General features: G+C 37.9%; 1 protein-coding gene across 1 annotated transcript in view; it reads right to left on the minus strand.

The window, feature by feature from the left end:
* The window catches only part of nrxn3a (neurexin 3a), a 173,881-nt gene that overhangs the window by 18,433 nt on the left and 129,475 nt on the right, over nt 1–25,973 (minus strand). The window contains exons 15-20 of the mRNA XM_088433261.1: nt 24,296–24,469; nt 8,848–8,967; nt 6,648–6,829; nt 2,818–2,989; nt 1,189–1,278; nt 38–339 (exon numbers count right to left, since the gene is read on the minus strand). Coding sequence (XP_088289387.1) covers nt 38–339; nt 1,189–1,278; nt 2,818–2,989; nt 6,648–6,829; nt 8,848–8,967; nt 24,296–24,469 — 1,040 coding nt within the window. The remainder of the gene's footprint in view (nt 1–37; nt 340–1,188; nt 1,279–2,817; nt 2,990–6,647; nt 6,830–8,847; nt 8,968–24,295; nt 24,470–25,973) is intronic.

Here is a 25,973-nt window from a genome sequence, read left to right on the forward strand (position 1 = left end):
AATGTCTTTTTTGTTTGGGTGGTATTTAACACCTTACCGTTGAAGATGACCTGTGTTTCCGTGTGGTAGTGGTGGACATCATTGTCGTAGTCTCAACGAAGGTAGTGGAGACATCTGAAGGCATGGCAGTGGACTTGGTTGAGCCTCCCCCACTGGGGACATCCCCAACCAGCCTCACACTTCCGTTTATCTTGATGTTCGGGTTGCTCTCAGCAGCCATATTCAACACCTTAAGACCATTGTAATAAAGACCAGACAGTTGACCCTGAAATGGCCGGCTGCGATCACTTCCACCAATTGCAACTGTGGCTTGAGTGTTGAATATGGTTAGCTGCCGTCCTACAGAAGACAACCACATTAAAACAGAAAAGTACCTTCAAACCACATACAGTAGCAGCTTGTTTTCTAGTTGTAATACATTTTCTGCCATTGTATCCATCCATCCATCCATCCATCCATCCATCCATCCATCCATCCATCCATCCATGCATCTATCCATCCATCCATCCATCCATCCATCCAATTTCAATGCTCAACATTTGAAATGGTAACTAATGAGTCCTGGACTATTCTTCAAAAATATAGAAACCACGGACCTTTTCTGTCACTCGCATTTTAAATTATCCAGACTGTAAGTACAAATATGTGGTTCGTTATTTACAGTCCGGATAATTTAAAACACACATTTGTTGTGCAGCTACTAGTTGTCTTGAGACAACATGCAGAAAAAGGGATTCCTACATACTTCACGGATATTATTTAAAATACAATGTATTTATAAGTACAGCTTAAAATAGCTTATAGTTTCAATTTTTTTATTGCTTGAACCTCTTTTGCCCTTATATTTATATCAAATACAACAGATGAAAAAGTTGTTATGTTGTAAGTCAAACAGATGCGTTTGGAAACTGTAATGATGAGAATGGGTTAAACTTTGTCTGATGGCCTATTTACTATTTAATTTTGTTGTTTATATAGGCTTGCTTTGCATTGCGTTAGGTGATATTTTTGGATGATTAAACACTACACTGTGTCACATTGACCAGTGAAGGTTGAACAAACACAGCAGGAAGATTTTTTTTACATTTATTTTTTAAAGATTTACAACAAGAAAATAGCAATTTGGTGAAATTACCTATATAAGAGAAATGTAAGAGCAAATGCAAGTGCAAAAATGTGTGAAAATACCTTTTTCTTGTAGCCATTCTTCAACCGGCCTGGAGTATTTAAAAGGAATTTTCTTATTGGCCATTTGATACCGTTCAATGTCACTGTTCCCTTAAACAAAACAAAGATTTAGTTGTCATCAACCTTGTGCCATACAGAAAAATAGAAATGATCAATGTATCTGAGAAACTTTTGATGCATCTTTTTCCTATTCACTTTTGTTTGTTTGCTTTTAATAGACAGAGTTCTGATAAAAAAAAAAAAAACAACAACACACATTAAACATATGGAAATTGGAGCTCAAACGGCAAAAGGTTTTAGTTATTTATCGTGAGAACACATGGCAGGTGGTGAGATCCAATACAGATAATAAAGGAGAATAGTGATAAGGTTCATAACTGATGACGGCCCTTGAAAATACAGTAATCCCTAGGGGTGTGCCAAAAAATAAGTTTTAATGGGAATCGTGGGAATTCTCATTTACTACGATTTAAATCGATATAAAAGGTCAGTTAATCGATACTTAGGCCTTGTATTATATGTGGCTGGGCTTTTTTTTGTTTGTTTGTTTTTTTCAGCAAAATGGAATGTTTCAAAATCCCGGCCAAAGTGGAGATTCGCCCAAGCCTCCGGTTTTGTGGTTGCGTGTCACCAGCTTCAACGGGAATTGCATCATCGAGGTAATCTTTTTTTTTTTTCTGATTGGACGTGTCAGAGGTGGAATTTCTTTCTGATTGGACAGAATTTGCAACATTACTACTGCCTAGCGACTTGGCATGCTTGTAAACAAACTTAAAACCGCACGATGCGGTTTCATAGAGACACGACAAACAACGACGGCGAAGAAGAGTGTATGCGGATTTAAATTAGCCAATTCCATTTAGACAAGGTCTTAAACAAACCAGAAATTGATACGCTTCCTGTCTGCTTCCATCCTGAAAGGGGTCGTCATGACGTCTATGCAGGCCTCAGAGATTGCGAAGTTTCCCATAATGGCCAGTTTAAATGTCTCTGTTCTACCTTTCAGTTACAGTAATTTGTTCAAGATGACTCTTGCTATGCTTTTATTTTGCCGCAAACTGTGCAAACAGGAAACCTTGGTCAGCTTTCGAGCGTGCTAGTAACACAGGTGGGGAAATGAACGTGATCGTCATATTTAAAAGCTAAAGTGACGTATGAGGTAATTGCTGTTTCTCTTTTACACCTGCTGTGAATGTGTGCTATCGAAAAACATGGCTGATTTGAGTTAGTGTCTATATGTTTTGTTTCACTATGCTGATGTTTATGCAGTATGTTATGTTGTGCACTATGTTAGGGCATGCAACTCTGATTGTGGTTGTCCCAGCTTTGAGGTAGTTGTTATAGTTGTAAGTGTAATCGCTAGTGCAATAGAAGTATAATTCTAAATAAATATGGCAGCAGTAAGTCTGTGCAAATTTGCAAATTTTGCAAGTGCAAAATACATACTGTATATATATATATATATATATATATATATATATATATATATATATATATATATATATATATATATATATATATATATATATATATATATGAATATTAAGTAAGCAAAAGATCAAATCATAGATAGCAGTTAAGTTTTAAAAACTTCAGACAAGAACATTTTTGAGGTTTGATGTTTGGTACCTGTCGGGAAATGTTCATTGATGGACCAGTTATCAACTTGCAGCGTAGCATTACCACCATTTCTGGTGAAACGGACCACATGATACTTCCCATCATTCACTGGGGTACTGCTCTCCTGCACACTGATATCCACTGTCCCAATGTTGAATGTCACGCCAATTTTGCCTTGTTGCTAAAATGAAACAAACACAAAAACATATATTGTTGTAGTTATATTAATCCAGTAATCATTATATTATTACATTTAATTTGAAAATGCAATGCAAAGCAGCACATTTTAAAGGGACAATGTGCAAAGGAATAAAGTAAATGATTATACATTTTAAAAACTTGCAAAAAAATGTTTTCTTAACGACTAACTGAGGAGTTAGAGTCGATTCTGACTTTGGGCAAAATGTGGACAACAGGTTGGGGTGGTCACTAATTATTCAATGTATTCATATGTCGAGCTTGACGTTTACATCTAATCATCTGGAGACATCATAACCTTTGCATGATCCTGTCCGTTTTAGAAATATTCTTGTACATGAACAAGAATGGCTTCAAACGTTGGTTTATTCTCCTCGCTTCCTTTATAGAAAATAAGGCTGTAATTGGTGTTGGGAGTAATGCAGTACAAAAGTAATGTAATTACTGTAAGGCAGGGGTCACCAGCCTTTTTGAAACTCAGAGCTACTTTTTTGGTACTGAGTAATACGAAGGGCTACCGGTTTATGTGAGAAGACACCATATTAATGATTTTTCACAATAATTCAGGAACAATAATTCAGGAACAGCTGTGGTAAATATGTAAATAAAGTGTAATACGTAAATGTAATACATGTATATTTGTATTTATTTGTATTTATAGGAAATCACCAGTGTTCTATCTCTTGTGCGCTATTTGCAGAACAGGCCTGTGGGCTACTCATGTGATCTTTGGGAGCTAGCTGGTGCCCGAGGCACCAGATTGGTGACCCCTGCTTTAAGGCATTACTTTTTGTTGCAATGTAAATTTTAATATTTCACTCTGTACAAATGAGAGTAATGCAATACATTACAATGCATTTTTAACCTGAAAGTGGTATTTTCACGCCAAATTCGATAAAACACCATGGAATCGAAGGAAAAAAGACTGGAGCAACATTTTTATTTGCTGTTGTTAGTATCTACTACAGCAGAGATGAATGATGACGATATGCTGCTGCTTACCACAGTGCGTTCACCAGCATTTTCAAACCTTGTCAGCAAGATCCCTGTCGCAACTAGCAATAATGACAATGGTAAATGCAGCACCTCCAGCACCTCCTGCTGTCGGCTGGGTTATTCCATGAGCCACTCCTCAGTGAAGCTACTGTGATTCCCAGTGGTTTTTATCCCGAGTTTCTGCAGTCGTGCGTTTTTTGAAATGTACTTGTGCCTTTTATTATTCGGTGCTCATTTGCCTTTTGTTCCCCCTCTGGGCTCTTTTTATTGTACCTAGTTTTTGATTGTCCTCCTGCTGACCTCGTCCCCTTGTGCCTGGTTACAGAAGTGTTTAGACCCTTTTGGTCTCTGTTTTTGTTGTACCGTATTTTTTGCACTATAAGGCGCACCGGATTATAAGGCGCACCATCAATGAATGGCAGAGTCTCTTTAAAAAAATGTCATATATAAGGCGCACCGGATTATAAGGCGCACATAGATTCGAAACCATAGTACTGGCTGGGGTTGCACTATGCATCCACTTGATATAGTTGCGTTATGCAGCCACTGGATCAGAGGTGTCAAACTCATTTTTGTCGCGGGCCATTTTGTAGCGAGAACTTCCTTCATTGGGCCGATATGTTGAGGAAACCAAGTCGATTTTAAATTGTCTCATAGTATTATTACTGTACACAACAAATTAATGGCTTAGTTGTTTTCAAATCAGAAGTAAAGCAGCCTAGTTTGTTCATTTATTGTTTACATTATTTTAACAGAACAAACCAAAAAATCTCAACCCTATTTTTCATTATACACGACAAGGTAAAGTTTTGGAACAGAGATTAGCAAGAGTCATGGAAAGTTACATGATTTGCTTTCGCGGGCCACATAAAATGACGTGGCGGGCTGGATTTTCCCCTCGGCATGCATTATATATTTTTGACCCGCTATTTTGATATGGAGCACAAAGAAGTTATGAATAAACGAATGTCAGGGAAATTTAAATGACAAACATGCAACGATATGAGTGAGGAGCCAAGCGCAGGTGAACGCGTGGCGCCGCTGTCTTTTTAATTTTTACCTCGGCATGCATTATATATTTTTGACACGCTATTTTGATATGGAGCACAAAGAAGTTATGAATAAACGAATGTCAGGGAAATTTAAATGACAAACATGCAACGATATGAGTGAGGAGCCAAGCGCAGGTGAACGCGTGGCGCCGCTCTCTTTTTAATTTTTTCCTCGGTATGCATTATATATTTTTTACCCGCTGTTTCGATATGGAGCATAAAGAAGTTATGAATAAACGAATGTCAAGGAAATTGAAACGAAAAACGTGTGGTGCCACACACTCTTAAGTCCTCAAAAAAAAAAAAAAAAATCGGGTAGAGCCTGCAAATCAAGTTAATTAATAGCGCTGGGCCTAGTCGGGAATTAATACCCTCAGGCCAGGTAGGTTCAAACTGGATTTTTTAGGCATAAACTATAGTTTATGGAGTCAGCACATGATGTGATCCATATATAAGGCACACCGGACTATAAGGCGCACAGTCAGCTTTTTAAAAAAAAATCTGGCTTTTGGGTGCACCTTATAATACGGAAAATTAGTACGGTACTTTGTTTTTTGGACTCTTCTTTCTTTTAATAAAACCTTGGTGCTACTCCCTTGTGTGTTGTATTGGGGTCCTCCTCCCACTCATGTCCTGAAGTTATTCCCAACAAAAGGTTTGCAATACAATACAGATAATACAGCTTGTCACGCCTTTTTTAGTTTGTGTTGATTTGCAGACTAAGCCTCCTTCCTCCACATGGGGCGGGGCCATCGGACACTCACACCTGTTGCGCATCTCGTCAGAAGGTTTTATAAGCTGGCCGGCACTTACAAGCCTTTGCCGGGTAATTCCTTCGCCAAGCTCGCTTGCCGTCCCGTGAATCCCAGCGTTCTTGACCTCACGTCCTACCTTCTCGAGTCATCTTGGTTTGTACTTTGTGCGTGTTATGTTTTACGGCTTGTGAACGATTTCTGTTGCTACTTTGTTTGCAGCCATCCCCTGTGAACTCACGCCCTCCTTGCTGCCCTTCTTTCCCGTGGACTTTAGATCCAGACGTTCTCGTCTCGCTTTGTGTTGGGTACTTTGTGACTTTGGTTTGCTACTTTGCCTTCGGACTGTTTTTGTTTTTTCTCACGCCTTGCGTGCTCCTTTTGTTAAAGTCTGTAACATCACCTCTTGTGCCTGGTTGGGGTCCATTCCCATTTGGGATCCGCGGGTTATTCGTGACACAGCTAACACAAGCTGTTGTTAGCTGCTACAGGAAAAGTTGCTAACAGCCAACTGACATCCCCCTCTAGCTCGTCCCATTAGAGTAATTATAAGTAAGAATACAACCGATATAAAAATGTGCATCTTTGCGTCAAAACTCAGCTTATACAACTGACAGATCAATCTTCCTCGAATGGTGTTGAATTAAAAAAAAAAAAGTAACTGTTTGCTTATAAGACGCACCCTACTGTTGGCCTTCATTTCTGGGAAAAATGTGCATTTTACATATGCGGGATTACGGTATTTGAAAAAATGATTGACATACTTGTACTTGCATCTTTGAAGTAGGATTGTTGGTTCAGTACATTCATTGAAAAAGCAAAAGCCGTGTCATGAACTTACTATGTGCAACATAAGATAGTCCCCCAGACCAGGAGCACTGTCAATCCTGACAAGGATGCCATCTTTGAGGGAAGTGCTAAAGCCAACAGTCAGCCTGTCGGTCCTGGTGCTTGGTCTCTCATTGGCCGGCCACTTGAAAGTTATGAGGCCTCCTCCTTTGCCAAAGATGTATGTGGTCCCAGCTGAGCAGAGCAAGAGAAATTTTATTGTTTAAAGATACATCATGTGTGGCAGCATACTATAAACACACACTGTAATCACAGGTACAGTATTGAAGTCAGTGTACTTTGTGGTGGTACTGTGTTTTTCAATGAGCAAATATTTCTCAGTCTCAAGTAAAAAAATCCATCACAAAAATGTGTTCTTTGTGCCTCCATTAGTCTATTAGTCATTTTCCCTGTACTCACTAATCTTAGCATATTAACACATAAAAGTTTGGTTGGAAAACGCTTCATTAAACAGTTTGTTTTACAATATTTTATTATATTCTTTTAGATTTAAAGAATAAGCGGTCAGGATAATGGATAGACGGACGGATGGAATTCAAAAGAAGCAAGCCAGTGTGCTTTCAGCACTATATTAAACAACTTTTTGAATGTTGGCATGTTGAAAAACACGTTTAACGTTTTGGCACATTCATTTTTCAAATGTCCGCAACCACTTAGAAAAAAAGATATTGACCTGAAACTTTCAAGAAGTGTTAATTGAATACTCGAGAATAAATTCCAACAGCAGATAAGGACATCATCTGAGCTATGAACACTTAGAAATCTGAGGTTTTAAAGCGCAAAAAATAAAATAGGAAAAAAATAGTTCTTTGACCTCAACCCCAAAACAATTTTTTCATTGTTTACAATGAATTTCTGAGGACTTATCTTGCCAAAGCTCGCTGTGCCTGTCTTTAATGTCAAATCATCGCAACGGGAGATTACATTTAAGATTATATTGTCAATTAAAACATTATTTACCATTTGGTGGGGCCTCGTGATGACCAGAAAGTTATGCCATCAATATCATATCCAAACCGCATTTGGCTACATAAAGAAATTAAATTTTGATGACATTTTAATGGTTCAACGCACTTTTGTTTTGATTTTGTTTTTTCAGTAAATAAAACATCAGTATTGAAAAGAAATCCCTCCAAACAGGAGCCAATTGCATTAATATTCAGGGAGACATAATTTACAATAAAACATGATGGAATAGAACATACAATAAAACACACAATCATCTTTTCAGCTTAGGTTTTAAATGTTTTTCCTGGTGAAATCAGATCACTTCCCACAGAGCACTTAATGTGCCACAGGAAACATTAAATTATAACACAAATGTTAAAGTCCTGAGTGATAACATTTGTGAACATTTGTGATAAACTATATTTATTCATCTGCATTTCCTGAAACCAAGCATGAAATTAATTGGAACCTCATAGTGATTGATTGAAACATAGCTTTATGACTGGTACAGTTAAAGGTATGCTTGTTTGAAGGTGCTAAAATGATGTAGTGCATGTCAGGATAGTCATAAAGACCACCAAGGATAAAATAGATTCTCTTCCAAATATGGCATTGCTCTGCTTGCTTTGGAGCTTGTTCGCTCAACCAGCAAGCCAACCATGCCATCAGACCACACCTTCAGTCAGGTCACATAATACAGGTCTTTTTACACATGGGCTCTAGTTTCCTGCCCATTTCAAGTCTAATGCAAGGTGCAGTCTAAATTTGCGTGGATGTGGACGACCGGGTTTTGGTAGTTTTTGCTGAGGTACATAGCCTGGTGCAGTTAAAGACAATAATTTTGAACCTAAGTGAATCATCACGTGAAGCATCTCCTCTCTTTCCATTTTAAAGTGGAGCGCAATAGGTGCTCAGACCTTTATATGGCAAAACAAAACCAAACAAAAGAAATAATTGCAGGGGTCCATCTAAGGAGGTAGATGTGTGCAAAGTCCAATACACATTAGGTGCTTCAAGCAGACCTCCATAAGACGATGATTAATTAATTGCACAATTTTCTGCAATTTATTAAAGTCAACGTCTGTCATACAAATTAGGAAAGAAAGTCCTGAATTTTGTGACTCAGGTCTGACACGCATCAAGTCATGTGAATAAAATTACTCACTTCTGAAAAAAGACTTGTCTAGGTAATATTGTCCAAAATGTGAAAGTTGCAATATGAGTGTGTCACATAAAGCACTCACGGTCATTGCACTGCGTCCCGGTGTAGGAGGTCATGGAGCAGTCGCACGTGTAGTTTTCCCACTGCTGGATACAAATCCCCATGTTGGCACAGGAGTCCTCTTGACAGGTTGTGCTGGGACCTGCAAAGTCCACAAGCCCCTACAGTCACACAACCATATCCTGTACAAACAGTACACAAACTGGAAATCAAAGTTGTCTTTTGTTTGGCACACACTTGTACAATTTGGAAAAATAACTTGAGATACTTGGTAAATTGCAAGGTACCAATGAAAGAAAAAAAAAAGAATGGGAGTGACTTAGTTTGCAGTAACATGAATTGGCAATGATACCTAAATCCCATTTGTTACATTCTAGTGATGGGAATTCTGGCTCATTTAAGAGAGCCAGTTCTTTTGGCTCGGCTCACTGAAAAAAGCTGGCTCCCAAATGGCTCCTCAGTTTTTTTGTTGCTTAATTTACTCCCAAAAATAACGTAAAATTTTGTGTAAAACGAATTACTAATGTAAAACATATACAGTATATCAAATATTTATTTTTTATAAGGCTTTATTTATATTCTTCTGAATATACTCAACATGGAGGACAACAAGGAGTGCTACAAAAAATAAATTATAAAGTACAAAAACAAAGACCTACATCAAAACAAGGTCAACAAAAAGTTCCAATTTCTGAAAATGTATATTTATAAGCTTTTAACTATTTACAGTAAAAACCAAAACAAACATAGGTAAGCTTTGATTACCACATATCAAATGATAAATTACAATTTGTAAAAACAAAAACAAAAAAGAAAGAAAGAAAAAAAGCAGCATCCAGGTAAAAGTTTTATCGAAGATTGACATTAAGAAAAACCAAGTGCCTCAGCTTTCAGGGGTTGATCCTGAAAAAAAAAAAAAAGAGAATGGGACGAGACGTGAGTGGATGCTCACTGCAGGAAGGCGGTGGCATATGGGTCCTCCATGATTGACGATGGAAGTGGTTAAGAAAAAAATCATGTTGCTCAACCACCTAACGTTAGCGTACATTGAAGCCAGACTTGCGGACGTTTTTTATTTTTTAAACCGACAATGGCTGAAGTTGAGCAAAACGGAAATTGGACCGGTACACCTTTCAGCATTGGCGTTTATGTCAATACAAAAGGATTTATTTTTGGAAATGAAACTCGAAGACAAAGTCTACAAACAAGTCATGAAAGTCTTTCTGAGGAAAAAAAGAAGAATGGATTTTGTACTGAAATAATTTGGGGACTGCCGATTTGGGTGAATTAATGTTTTTGTCATTTTATGTAATTCATATTCAATTGTCATGTTTGGTTTGCTTTTGTTGCGGGGGTTTGTTCGTGTTTCTGTTCCACTCGCGTCTGCCTTTACTGTCTGCGTTCTCGTTAGCTTGATTTAGTCCACCTGTCTGGTGATACTTTGAAATAATTTGAAATTATTATGACTTATTCTAAGTTTTGGCACGTATAATGACACGTTTTAATTGCTGATGTGGGTTTATTGATTTTTAAATGCTCTGACAAAAAAGCCTGTGTACGTGCTACAGGTGCACATGAGGGCTCCAATCACTGAAGGCTTAAGTGTGAAATATACGGACCGCCACTGGGTGAATGTCTGCTCCTTATTGTGTCTGTCTCTGCCCCGACTGTGTGTGTATGTGTGTTTGCTTTTTACTGCGGGTGCGCTTCATGAGTGTCACGAACGTGCCTATGGGGCGGGAGTAGATTAAACCTCTACAGGCACGCGCCATATACAGTACCTCATGAAGCGCACCCCAGCGCTGTTGTTGTCAACAGGCAGAGGCAGAAGAGACAGTCGACAGTAAAGAGCAGACAGTCCATCAGAACGGTGGAAATGTCATACCTAGATTTCTTGTATAATAAAATATTTCAAGTGTAAACTCAACATTGTTTGATCATGTACAGATTAGAGTTTAATTCAACGTCCGGGCCGCTACAAATATGACTGTAGCTGCGCGAGACTTCGAAAGAAACGGATTCTTTTGTCGGCAGTCGGCAATCGAGGTTGCTAAAGCAGCTTCCATACGGTCGATCGTTTTATTACAGAGGTCTCCAAACACGGTCCTTGAGGGCCGCTGTCCTGTAGGTCATTAGCAAGCTCAGCAAAAGCCTGATGATGATCCTGATCATTTGAATCAAGTGTGTCGGGGAAAGAAACCTGGAAAACATGCAGGGCAGCGGCCCTCGAGGACCAAGTTTGGAGACCGCTGTTTTATTTTAAGCCATAACAACTTGCTTCACTGAATTGACAAAGGTGATGGCAGTCGTCTTCTCATGTTCACCTCGTCCTTAATGTAACGAATGGTGGATGCCTTCACTCCCAAACGGCGGGTCAAGGGCGCGTAACTTCTCCTTTTGAGAAGTATCATCTTCTCAGCAATTGTCATTTTTTTGTTGGCGTTTAGGCTCTCTACAAGCAGGAGCAGCATGCTTGGGAGCTATTGCAAAACTTCAATAAGTAATGAAAAAAAAAATCCTAGAAATCGTGAATCTGCATAATGAAAAAAAAAATCTGCGATGTGGCGAATCCGCGATAGTGGAACCGCGAAGTAGCGAGGGTTCACTGGTTATCAAATTTCAGATATACATTATAATTTTAAGCTTTGTAAATTACATGACTAATTTCACATTTGAATTACTGTTAGTCAAACACAGATATATGGAAAATAACGGTCTGTTTTGAGTTACACAATTATAAGTCGATTATAAGTTCATGAGGGTTGAAAATGAGGAACAAAAAAACTCGATTTGTACTCTGAGAAATAAGGTACCTGATGAAAATTGACGCAGGGACGAGGACAGAAAAGTCCGCACAAAAAGATTTTGAACCCACAAAATGAGTGTTTTATTTCCCTGGTGTTTACTCATAAATTCAATATTCAGACAATAAATAGACCTAAAGGTTTCTGCTTTGTTTCAGTTTTATGTTTTGCCAGAACACAGAGAGCTATGGATGGAAAACCAAGCAACAGTGCAAATGCTAAGAGACAGCGGATGAATCAAACACTGTTGTAATAGATTTTTTTTAGCCATAATAAGATTATTTTCCTGTAAAATACACCTATTGAACTAAACTATCACATCTGACACTTCATTACCGGTATTTTGTCTTTTAATCTCCTCATAAAAAAAATTCTGGAAACTTCTCACTAATTGTTTCAGTTCTGCCCACCAGCACCACACTGCAGCATCTTGAGCAGAGTGTTTTGCTCTGCAATGGTACGCCAAATATATAAAGCTAAGAACATGTTTAAACTTGACTTTGCAAAGTGTGTGAATTGCTCAATTTTCAAATAAACCGTTAAACAACATTTTAAAATAAAACTATGTAAACGCAGTGTTTCAATGTCGCCCACAGAAATAGATTCACAGAAACACAGGATATTACAAGTGTGGGATATAATTTCCAATTAAAGAAGACAGTCAAAAATGAAGTAATATTCAAATATTGCTAAGTGGGCCTGGCGGACCACAACAGTACTTTGATTGTGGCCGCACTTAAACAGAAAACACAAAACTCCCCTTAAGTCAGGTTTTAATGTAGTTCATCTTTAATCCATTTAAATCCGTCTCTTATTTTGTTTGGGTATAAATGAAATCAAGGTACTGTATACTGTATTGATATCAACCGATGTGAACTACTCATTCACTTTTCAGCCATATTGCTCAGCCCTACTGCTAAGTAGTTTTAGTGCTGCAGCATGAGGGGAAAATCGTTATATTTTATATTTTTTTACATTTTCAAATTGTTATCATTTAAGAATTTTAATGTAATGTTAATCAAAAATGATTTTGAGTATTTCTGAGGGTATCTATGTTGAAATGTTCGTATCGTGACAACGCTAATACGTTTCTGAACTGATTCTGTAGTTATATACAGGGATGCACATAAGTGGTACGCATGTATTCATGCATGACAGAAATCACAGATGTGTAACGTTGCGTGCTTGGCTCTGTGCGTTTGTGTACGCTACTTAACCTACTTGCCGCCGCTTGACGCACACCTACATGTGGTGCAAGAGCTACCGTTCATGTCCTCAGCTAGCAGACAAAACAGGTGCGTTTTATACTGGGTTGAAAATTTTCAGCCATCCATATTTGACAAGTATGAAAAGAGCATGTGAATGTATATGGAACAAATTATGGATAACAAGCTAATCAAGAAGAAATAGCTAATGGCCCTTTTGCTAGGTGACAAGACAAACTGCAGGAACAACACAGGAACTGTCTAATAGTTTTATCCTTGTGTACCATTAAGCTAGGCATGCATGTCTCATCTTCCTATTGTGAGAGCACTGGTTTGTTTGTAGAAGCGGCTTGGAATGAGATCGTTTACGTTGTTATTCTGCAGTGACCGAGAATTTGCCTCTGACTTCCTTGGCCTACCTAAACTGAATCCTGAATGACCCGCGCAAACCATAACCATGGACTTATGATACTTTTCAAGAACGCATGATTGAATAATGCGACAATGCTGAGTAAACACAGACAGTGCGCTTAACTATTCATCACGATTCATCAATGGGACTGAGGTGGAGAGAGTGAAAGCCTTCAAATTCCTCCGCACCTACATCAGTGAGGATCTCATCTGGTCCTACAACACTTGACAGATCAGTCCCAACAAAGACTGTTCTTTCTGCGGAGACTGAAGAAATTTGGCATGTTAGCAAAGTTTTCTCAACAACTTCTACAGTTGTACAATCCAAAGCGTCCTCTCCACCCCCATCCCAGTCTGGTACGACAACTGCACAGCAAAAGACAGGAAGGCTCTCCAGTGTGTGATCAAGTTCTCACAGCGGTGGAGCAGCCTTACCGTCATTGCAGGACAATTACCACTCCAGGGTTCTGGTGAGGGCCATAACTGCCAGGCTGACAAACAGTGTCTACCCCACAAGCCATCCGGATTCTCAACAAATCTCTCACACACTAATCTGCCTCTTACTAAATGCATAAATAATATTTTTCACTACATGATATTTGCACAATATTATTAGCGCCATTGTTTTTTGTGTTGGTTTATTGCTATTTATTGCTATTCTTATTGCTATTTATTTTTTGCTCGGACATGGAAGGTAGTCTGCTACTCGGGGAAGTGAACGGATTAAGAATTTTATTGTGTGGTATATTAATACTATATATATGACAATAAAACTCTTGAATCTTGAAGACTTTTTAATGAAAGAAAGGGTGCCTACGTCCTGGTACTCGTTCACGTAACCCACACAAAAAGTTACATACACCCTTCATCTATCTATCTATCTATCTATCTATCTATCTATCTATCTATCTATCTATCTATCTATCTATCTATCTATCCATCCATCCATCCATCCATCCATCCATCCATCCATCCATCCATCCATCCATCCATCCATCCATCCATCCATCCATCCATCCATCCATCCATCCATCCATCCATCCATCCTGTCTACCTACTTACCTACCTACCTAGCTGCCTACCTACCTACATACCCATACCATACCCAGCCAACGGTTTCATTTAATCTTATCAATTTTAATATCACACTGAGACAACCAAAGTATATATAATATGCAGTTTCTATATAATAATTTAATTACCAAAGAGGGTAAACAAACAACTATCTGACCCTATCTAAGACAGTTAATTGGCTTCTGAAACTAATAGCGAGTTGTGCCACTCTTGGCAGCGATAACTGAAATTAAACAGGTGCGATAGATGGTGATGAATTTTCATACTGCTTTGTAGGGTTTAAAAAAAATGTTTCAAGTTTTCAACACACAAAAGGCAGTCATTGCAACTTAATGTGCGATGTATCGCTTTAACGTTCAACACCACAAGTATTTACAATGGCCAAAGGTGCAATAACAGACCAGGATTCTGCAATTGTCATTAGTGCAAAACATGATTATTGTTAGAGTAAACCATTTTAAACCTCTAAGAAAAAACTTTAGTGAGAAGAAGAACTGGGAATTGTTTGCTAGCTTCAACACAGGTTGCGTTTGGCAGTTCTTTCACCGCCACTCAGAGAGTGTGTGTGTTTGGAGAGGCGGCACACGCTCCAATTACTTTTCTTATGCAGTCTTTGTCATCCACTAATTAGCAGTTTATGCTTGAATTGTTTCTATCTGTACTGCTTGACTGGGCTCCTGCACTCCGTTTTTGGGCATTCTGAATCACCAAACGAGATGTGAACAATGATCAGTTTTCAAATGGCAAAGTGGTATGGTGTGTGCTCCAAGAAAACCCATGCAGGATTTAGAAATGGGTATTTTGGGTGTAAGTCAGAGCACTAATGTTTTTAATGTTGTATGGCATTTGTAAAATGAATTTACCCCCAAAATTGTGTCCAGGGCAACTTATATGTTTTATTTCTTCTTCATGATGCTTTTTTTTAATGGTGCCACCAGGGCAATTTTTTATGCACAAAATTCTCCCTTCTTTGTGTGTGAAACAATTCCATTCATATAGCTTTAAAAAAAATTAAAAAAAAAATGCTACTATATGAATCGGCATATTGTGCTTTTAAGCTGCTAGGTGGCAGTAGTTTAGCCAAATTCTGTCTAATCAGCCATGGATGTACTGTTGTTATGCACCAGAAAAGATAAGCAATAAGCAATCAGATAGCACGTAGGGAATGGTCACAAGCAACACAGTTTTGAGGGGATAGGCATTCATGTTGGTTCTCCCGCACAAGTCGTGCATGTGACGACAGACCATGATTTTCGCAGTGATGATGTAAAACTGTGTTTTATGATTGCGAAACAAAAATGCAGATCCAAAGATTTTGGCAAATCTCCTCTTTGGTTGAAATTTTTCAAAACTTTTTTAAATAAAAAAAAACAAAACAAAAAAAAAACGTGCACACCTGTTTGTGGGAACACCAACTATGGCTGTAGACTATTTTCCACTGTGATTTATAATCTTTAAAATACGGTAAGTGATGTTTACAAAATATATATATATATATATATATATATATATATATATATATATATATATATATGTATGTATATATATATATATATATATATATATATATATATATATATATATATATATATATATATATATATATATATGTATGTATATGTCTTTCAAATATAAATTTTTTTTTTTTATTTTATTCTCAAGGCATGAGCACTTTTCCTGGTCTATTCAGTTCAATGCAAATTGGAAAAAGATAGCGAGCAAGTCCTATCTTTCACCAACCATATCTGTATATTTCTTTGATCATAAAGTTTCAGTAGCAACCTGTTTGTTCGTACAGTGGACGGTGGCCTTAGAGAAAAACGTACATCATTATACATCATACATCATTATCATTACTCCATTCAAGTGAATTGATTTGGCGGCAGGCTCACGGCCTCATATATCAATGGCAAAAACGCAAAACCTTCTCTCTGCAAATGGGTCAAGAAAAGGTATGAAATAAACACTTATCTTTCGTATGAGAGACAAAAATACATAGTATGCATCGTTAACACAACGTAAAGAAGGACTGATATCAAAGATTGATACAATATGCTAGAATATCTAAAACAGAGGTCATGCAATAATGAAATCAACATTTTGGGTTTTTTTTGGATAGGTTTTGTATTCTGGCCCTCATTATTTCATCCACAGCTACATATGAAATTGTAGGTACGGTGTAGTATTACTGTAAAACACAATGTATGTGTAGTGTATACATCTGGTGTGCTCATTACATCATTCCCTATCAACCAGGAGATCGCCAAGAGAGTATTGATAGCTTGCATGGCATTACCTGAATCACTGCCAGTCCTTCCCAGTTTCCTTTGACTGGCCTTATTATCACCCAACTTGGGATGACTTGGAAAGATTCATGACATCGCCAAATATATATACGGTGAGCCCCCGGTTTACGAACTCCCTGTTTTACGAACTTTTCATCTTACGAACGTGGACCGCGGTGTTTTTTGTCCCCCTCTTACGCACAGTGTGTCCGCACTTTTTTTTTCGCTTTGCTGCATCATCAAAAATATTCTACTATTCTTGCATGTCACGGAAACGCAGATATGCTATTGGTCTTATAAGGTCACAGTCACGGTCTCAGTCACGGAGATGCCGATATGCTATTGGTCGATTGAGGTCACAGTCACGGTCTCAGTCACGGAGATGCCGATATGCTATTGGTCGATTAAGGTCACAGTCACGGTATCAGTCACGGAGATGCGGATATGCTATTGGCCGGCGTCACGTCAATCACAGAAATGCCAATATGCTACTGGCCGAACGACTTCATCTAGCTTGATGGCACAGCTAGTCGGTGTGTTGTGAAGACTTTGCAAACTTTATCTGTTAGACATGACTTCTAAAATTGCAAGTGGCGGTAATTTCAAGGAAGAAGAGGATTATGACAATAGAAAGCAGGAGATAGTAAAAAAATACAAGGCGCACGCATAGTTAACCTTGCTAATGAGTATGGCCGTAACCGCTCGGCAATATGTACATATCAATAACAAGGAAGCTATGATAGCAAGCAAGTCTTTTAAGGGCAAGACTTTCCTTTGCCAGGGGACGGACCTCGGTCAACAAAAAAATGGAGAGGCTTCTTCTATTGTGGATTAAAGAGAAGGAAATCGCCGGTGATATGTTCTAGTTTGAGAAAAGTTCTCGTTTAAGAAAATAAATAAATAAATTCTGCAGGTTCGTCTCTGCTCCCCTCTGCCTCCACCCAGCTCAAGTCACGTCACCCCAAAGGTAAATGTCATTTTTCTTTTGTATATTTATGTTATTTAATTTAACTGTACAGTAGATTATGTTACAAATTTTTAATATGTGTATAAAGTCGTGATGTTTTTACCTAAGGTTTTTGCACGCGTTGCACGCATTCACTAATTAACATAGGTTTGTATTGCCCGTCATACAAGCAATTCGAGTTACGAGCATAGCCGCTGAACGGATTAAGTTCTTAACACGGGGACCCACTGTATTTACTTTCAAAGCCTTAAAATGTTCAGTGGCATCAGTATTCATATATAATTCGTTTGGGAGGTGAACCTACTGCCCCTTTATGTACAAAACTGGTAAAATGCAATAACAACAAAAATAACGCTGTATATTTATGTAATTGAAATAGGATGGATATTTATTATGCCATTATTATTATTATTTTGTCATTCATTATTGACTGTCATAATTACAGTATTATGACTTTTGAAGACTTTTGCATTATGGGAGTCCAGATTAAGCCATTCATCAGTCATTGGAAGTTGGCCACTAGCGCCACTCCGTAGTTTTGGGGTGTCAACACAAAAATTTCTATTGCGCCCCGTTCGCTAGTTTCCATTGAAATAATTAATGCAAAAATTGGGGGAAATGCATGATAAAACATCTGGTTTTCAATATGTCCAATATTGACAAACAGTGATCCCTTGATATTTCCCGCCTTGCCTATCGCGCCCTCAGTGCATTGCAGATTTAAAAAAAAAAAAACACAAAAAACTATATTGCAGAGTGACATGCTATGAAGGTTTCCTGCATGCAAGTCAGACGAGGTAACTATCAACGGACTTGCCACGGACAATGCTTGGGTGTCCAACTACTGCAATACACATATTTACTTAAATCTTAAATTATTAAACCATTTATAGCAACAAAGTTCAAATGGCTGTAGTCTCACGGAGGCACACGGTCATAATAGCAACGCTCGGAAGTCTACGTTGTGAATGGTTTAGCAAACATCATAACAATGAGAGTTTACACTTGAAACTCCAATTTATTTTTCTTATTTAAGACTCGTCCTCCTCCCAAGACCTTGTGTGTTTTTTGACTGCGATCGGCGCTACTCTCTTGGACAACGTACAACAACCTAACTCCTGCCCTCATTGGCTGATGGTTGCGCCGGGAGCCAATCACGTGTCTTATAAAGTGCAATCGTCCTCTTGAAATCATGTTTTAGTGTCCTGCAAAACATGTGATTGGCTCGACCATTTACCTATGAGGGCAGGAGTTATAATCTAATCCTGCCCCAACTGACGCTTGTTATGTAGACCAAGGTAAACAGTTTGGTCTCAATCAGAAAACACATACGCTCTTGGGAGGAAGAAGAGGTTTCACTGGACTATTGGAAATCTCACCTTACAAACTTTAACCCACTTTAATGACACTAATATGGCCACGGGTGAGACTAGAGCAAAATGGATGGGGAGGAATAACAGCATTGTGACTGTATAAGGTTTGATAATTTAAGATTTAATTAAATTTATGTTCTGCTGCATATAATATTTGTGTTAATTATGTATTGTTTGAGGACTTGTCACATTATTAAAAATCAGGCACCTGCAAAATTCAGGAAACACGTGCATGAAAAGTCCGTTGGGGGGCTTGGGTTGTGACACCACTTCATGGTTAACCGCGAAAAACGGGGGATCACTATATTAGCACCATTGTTTCAGTTTGTTTTTTATTGCTAACTTTTCATTGCTATTTATTTATTGGCTCGATTATGAAATGTAGTCTGCTGCTCAGGCAGTGAACAGAGTAAGAATTTAATTGTGTGGTATAATAATACTATACATATGACAATTAAACTCTTGACCTCCCGTTGGCAAGCATTTAGAAGGGACAGCAGCGTGGTGTATTGAAAGTCGTGAAGTTTTGACAATCTATGTAATATTTTCGTCTCCTAGTATTGTTGTTTGTTTATTTATTGGCATGGATTGGCATGCTTTGTCTGTGATACCACACATTAAAAACATCAATATCCCCCAGGGATTAAAGCTATAGGTGAGTGTGTTAAAAAAAAAAAAAAAAAAGTTAATGCCTATGTAAGTGGTGGACCAAAATTCAGGGTCTAAGATTAACAACCTGAAAGGACAAAGATTAACATTAAAGCGATGCAAAGCCTAAAGATGGGGGGGGGCCTTCAGATTAAGCACAATTTGATTGTCATTGTCTGGAGCAGTTCAGAATCAATAAAATAACATGAGGAAAATTCAATACATCATAGAAGCTATGCAATTTAGTCAACGTAATACAGTGTTTCTCAAATAGTGCGGGGCATGAGGCGATGCCAGGAGGGTGCGAATGACCCCAGGGAAAAAGGATTTGTTTTGGCCATCTGAAGTGTAATTTTGATGAAAGAAGGATTGACATCTTTTTCTTCAGGAACTTTGATGCACTTGTTTTTTTTTTTATGCTCAGACAAACCTTTAACATGTATAAATGTTGTAAAAGTTGTTGAAAAGTTGGTTGATATTGCTTTTTTTCCCTTGCCAACATTAAAAACAATAGTTTTAGGTGTACTTATACAATTTTTATAGATAATACTTTTCAAAATACAATTGAGAAGCACTTATGTAATAATATTTACACATTGCAAAAGACAGATTTTGCAATGGGTTGCTTGAACCATCCTATCAGAGGATGCTGTCATTGGGAGCAAGCTTGGATGGTTTTATTGGCCAAATTTGAAATCAAATTGATCATTCCACTTGATAATAAATACATTGGCCAGCACTACTGACTCCGTTGGCCCTGGTTGTTAAAATTGCCCTGTAGTAGTGTAGACAGTGTAACTAAGAAAACAAAAAAATATATAGAAGGAACAGACTGTTGAGATTGCATTGTGATGTACACCTCCAATATAGCAGCAGTAACCATAAACAATCATGTTTTTGGGGGGGTGTTTTGCATATTTTATTTCCTTTCTCCTATTATTTAACATTACATTATCCTTATTAACATTATTGTATATTTATTAAATAACTAATATTACTTAGTTTGTTGAGAATTTGTTCTCAGGACTGGTTATCTGCACCAAGACTCCAGTGAAAGAGTACGCAAGTCATCACGTTGAACTTCACATTTATTTTGGCTCATGTACGGTGTATAATGTAGTATCTGTTGAATAATAAATCAACAACAATGTTAAGTCAGTCAACTAACATATAAACACTTGCCGAACTTTAATCTATTAATTTACTGTATTTTTAGCCGACATTAGCGGGTTAGCAACAACTAACAACTACTAACTATAAAGTGCAACCTCTACACAAACGAACACGTAAACAGAATAAACACTCATCGCTTACTAAACATAGGCGGTAGCGTGCTTAATCAACATAAATGATAACAAACTATAAATATGAGCTTACGTTGTCATTCACTACATCACTCAACGAGTCGAATGACGCACAGAGAACGTAAAATAGGAAACGGAAATGCAACGCGACCCGACAAATTAAAAGCATTCATTTCAAAATAAGATAGCAAACGTCACGAACTCTAACGCTTGAAGAATTCTTAACATAGCTATTAACTAATATTACTTAGTTATTTGATGAATGCAGTACTGTATAATGTACTTTTTTGCTTTTTTTCATTTTTTTTCCATTTTTGCACATTTTTAAAATTATTTTTTAGTTTGAAATATTTTTAATTTTTCCTGGAAAAACATGCGAAGTGAGACCGCGAAGTAGGAGGGATCACTGTATTTCAACTACCTGACAATATATTTACCCAAATACATAGCGACTGAAAAAGGCTGCAGATGCAAGCAGAGGATTTTTGACTAAATATTATAATGCAGTCTCCTAAATTGGGTGTCAGAAACTAAAAAGTCAACATGTGAAAAGAAAAGCTGATCTTTTTCTCTTGTTTCTCACACCATCATAATGTCAAACAGAAATGTTTCAAGTTTATAGCAAAATAAATTGGCTACATAGTAGCAATACTTTTGGAGGGTTGTGTACCTGAGTCAAAATAAAACAACCCCTGCTTGATGGTATCCCTTTTGTTCAGCTCAATTGTACAGCATTCCATCTAAATCATTAGAAACAACATCGTGATCAAATATCATTAATGGGCTTTCATAAATGGCATGGAGGCTGGAAAAAAACAAAACAAAAAAAGAAATTTAATATGTCAGAAGCTTGCAGTGAAGTCTAGCCAGTGGAGGACAATGCAATTTGAATGACAAATCATGATGCATTGGCTTAGAAAATAAATGTGTACAAACAAGCACACAGAAATATGAGACAGTAAATTGCCATTGACATTAAACAAGACCGAAAAATTGTGATTGATGAGATTTTATTGTATAAAATGAATTAATCATTGATTACTTTATTGTTGCACAGCAAAAAACATCAACCTCATTCAGATTGTCATAGTGAGTACAGACTACAGACAAGTACACATTGTCACTTGCTGTCAACAGACATTGATTTCTCTAACATGGGAGTCTGTAAGCCACGGAAACACAGAGAAATACAATACACTCAATGCCCAGATGAATGATGTGGCAGGCAAAAAAATAAAACTACTGTACAGATAATGATTTACATGCAAACAAGAACAACATATGGAAGCTGACCCAGAAGCTTTCAGAGGATGACAAAAACAGCCGTAAAAAATAGCACAAACTGCATACGAGGATGGAAACATCTTGCCTCAATGACATCTTCTTGTTCATGCAAAATGTTTCAAAAGCCCATTTCGTTGTAGCTATCATAATAATTTAAAATGAAAAGTAAAACTGGAAGTTGAAACAAATTAAAGGCATTGGCTTTTTTATGCGATACATGGAAATTATAATTTGCACAGTACTGTATTTCACTTTCCATACTATAGCCAACAACAGAAGCAGTACATTATATTATTACATTTGAGCGTTCTTCAGAATTTTGTAATTAAATTTCACCAACATATTGACTAATCAGAGATAAGACCTTATAAGTGTCATAAATAAAATAAAACATACATTTCAGACTGTCGCAATAAGGTCATTTGTCAAGTATCCCTTGCAAGATGTCTGGATTTTGCTTTGTGTTTTTATGCTTCAATCAAAAACACTACCTAAATCACCCACTTGCCACTTGTGCATAAATAAACTAATCATAATAGCCTACACATTTTTGTTCTCTATGATTTCAGAGTAAGGATATGAGAAAAATTAGAGATTTGAAATGAAATGAACACTAAATCACCCAGGTGTATGTGAGTTGTTTTTCTATAGTGTGATTGAACAAACGTCTTGCCTTCCACTTTCAGTGACGTAGTCGGGAATTTCCATCATGTTGTCATGCCAATTCTCATCACCTACGTCGTGTGCCAGTGACTAAATTCTCGTTAACTATGTTTTCTTTCATAAATAAATGGATAACACTCATGGCTAGCACTCCTCTTAATATTAAAACAAATGAGTACTTAACTAATAACTGATTAACTGATGGCAGCCTTTTTCTTGCAGGCTAGAAAGATGTGACCAGCTTGACCAAGAACAAGAGCAGTGTATAACCATGGAGTTGTGGAAAGGAGGATGAGGATAAGAGCGGCCCTCAAGAGAATAGCAAAACGCAAATCAATCATTTAAATAGTCTCACAATTACACAAAGTATGTCTCACGATAGACCAAATAATGGAGACATAGCACTGAGAAGGTGGCAGATAATTATGTGATAGATGTGTGCATCTACAGCTTTTAAAGCCAAGGCACGGTTTGTGCAGGAATTTAAAAGATTTGATCTCATCTAATGGCAAATTCACCAAAGCTGAGTCACATTTGTCAGACTGTTCAAAATCACTGAGTGTCACTCCAATTACCCTTTTTCAGTCAGTGATAGTAAAGAACTGAATAAGGTAAAATCATACCTTTTTTTTTTTAAATGCAAGAGCTAAGCAAAGAATGGAATCCAGTCTTTCATAAGATGTACATGTGTACATCAAGATACACATAATATTCTGTCGGCCTTGAAAGATGAGTGAAAATGCTTGAGCTGGCACTCTTGGGTTTGATATTTTGGGTAATGCTTTGCACTGTAAGAGTTAAATGTCTTATCCTAAATATGATGGACAAGTACTAGTACTCAGTGTATTTAGTTGGTTTGGTAGTTTGTTCTTTAGTATGTCCTTTATGATGGTTTTAACATTCATTTCAACACTTGTATTTTCAATGTCAGAAGAGACATAGCAATGATACTATTATTTAATGACAACTAAAGAAGTGGCCAAAGTGGATCAACTAAGAGCAATTGTAGCCGTTAAAGGTTGATGCACATATGTCAGACTAATACCTGAAGAACCTTGGTGTTTCCACATGGATGAGGACATTATTAGTGTCAACATCATCACATAATCATACAGCTTACAAATTTATCTACTAAAGTAGACCACCTTTTCATTCTGTGTATGACTGGAAGGATCTAGTCATGTATTGGTGATTAGGAAATGTTCTTGTCAGATGGCAGCCAATGTGGCTGATAAAACAAGATTTTTGGAGGAAGTTTCTGAACATTTGCTTTGGTTTAGCTGTGCTGAAGTGAGGCAACAAGTGTGGCAAACAAGATGAAAGGAGATCCGTATGGATTCAAGGCTGGCGAGCTATTGTTTGCATTTAGCAGATAGAATGAGCTCCCAGAGCTGGAGTTGAAGTTTATATTGTAGTAGCTTAAGTCGGTCTCAGACCTGAGGGACCATGTACCTTCACATCCACGCTCAATCTGTCCACTACGAAACAAGGCATCACTGATGAGGTCTGGCAGACGCCCGTTTAGGTCCACTGAAGCCAAGCAGCCTTGAAAACCTTCCCTAGAAGCCACCAGTTTAGGCAGACTTCCATACATGCCAGGGCCCAATCCAGCAATGAAAAGGTCACCTGCAGAAAGTGAAAAAAGAAAGAGTACATAGTAATGTCAAGAAAAATTCTACCAAACACAAGTAGGTAACATGGTTTAAATGTTTTCTCTTAAGTTGCAACTGCCAATGTTTGAGTTTATAATTTGACATAAAATAAACTCATGCAAATGGATACCATGTAAACAAAGCACTAGTAACATCACGTCGTTAGCAAAATCAAGACAAAGGTTCATGGGGCATAGGAATAAGGGTGTAGATAAAGGTGTAAGTTAAAACACACTGAATTGGAAAACCTTTCCACAGATACTCATTTGAATACTCTACAAAGACAAGACACTGTACTTAATGTTCATGAAAAATATTATTTTTTGCAGGAAATCCCTCTTGAATTCATAGAATGATCCTTCAAGTCTGATAACTCGAATGCGTACAAGCATCCCAAATAAGGAAGATGCTGTGAAAAGTCACGTTTGGGTGTTGGTAAGTCCTGCCATTGGATTGGCATGTTCAAAGTTTGTAATGTTGTATAACCAGAGCGTATTTGAAGAAGTATTTAGTCCAACTCTCACAACGAATCAGACAGGGACCAAACAGACGGTATCAGGGGTTGGGTGACCCTCACACAACTACCTGAGAGACATGGTTGAATGACTTCTCTAAGTCCACAAAGCACATGTGCACTGGTTGGATGAACTCATATGCACCTTCAGGGATCCTCCCAAGGGTGTACAGCTGGTCCACTGTTCCATGGCCAGGATGAAAACCACACTGCTCCTCCAGAATGCAAAATTAATACATCCTAACAGAGCATCCTCTCCAGCACTCTTGAAAAGACCTAACTAGAGAAGCTGAGTTGTGTGACCCAACTATAGTTGGAACACACCCTCTGGTCCCTCCTCTCAAAAAAGGGGGACATCTAACTCAGACTGCCAATCCAGAGGCACTGTGCCCGATATCCATGCCAGCACTCTTGAAAAGAGTGAGGGGTGTGATCCCTCTACAGTAGGAACACTCCCTCAGGTTCCTCCTCTCAAAAAAGGGAGACATCCAACTCAGTCTGCCAATCCAGAGTCACTGTCCCCAATAATATCAATGCGATTACTACAGAGACAAGTCAACCAGGAGAACCCCACAACATCCAGAGACTTTAGGAACTCGGGAGATTTTTAACGGTGATATCAACCCTGAAGATAGGAGAGCCCACCTCGAAAGCTCCAAAGTTTGCTTCCTTAGTGGAAGACATATTGGTAGAATTCAGGAGGTCTTTGAAGTATTCTCCCCATCAGCTCATGATGTCCCAAGGTGAGGTCAGCAGTTCCCCAGTGGCATGTGTAACTTGCACCTCTATGATTTCACCATTAATCCTGAAAGATACACTACATATATGTTTTGGAGCTACATGTGCAGCCATCGAAGCTATGTCTTTTTCAAAGACGTCTCTGCTTGTTTCAGTAAAACTGCATGTTAAAACAGAGTAGCTTTGTAGTAAAAGAGAGTGCGTACTAGGCTTTGTTGTAAAAGAG

This window comes from Hippichthys cyanospilos, chromosome 14, assembly GCF_059441005.1.
Source record: "Hippichthys cyanospilos isolate Australia breed blue-spotted pipefish chromosome 14, RoL_Hcya_1.0, whole genome shotgun sequence".
NCBI lineage: Eukaryota > Metazoa > Chordata > Actinopteri > Syngnathiformes > Syngnathidae > Hippichthys > Hippichthys cyanospilos.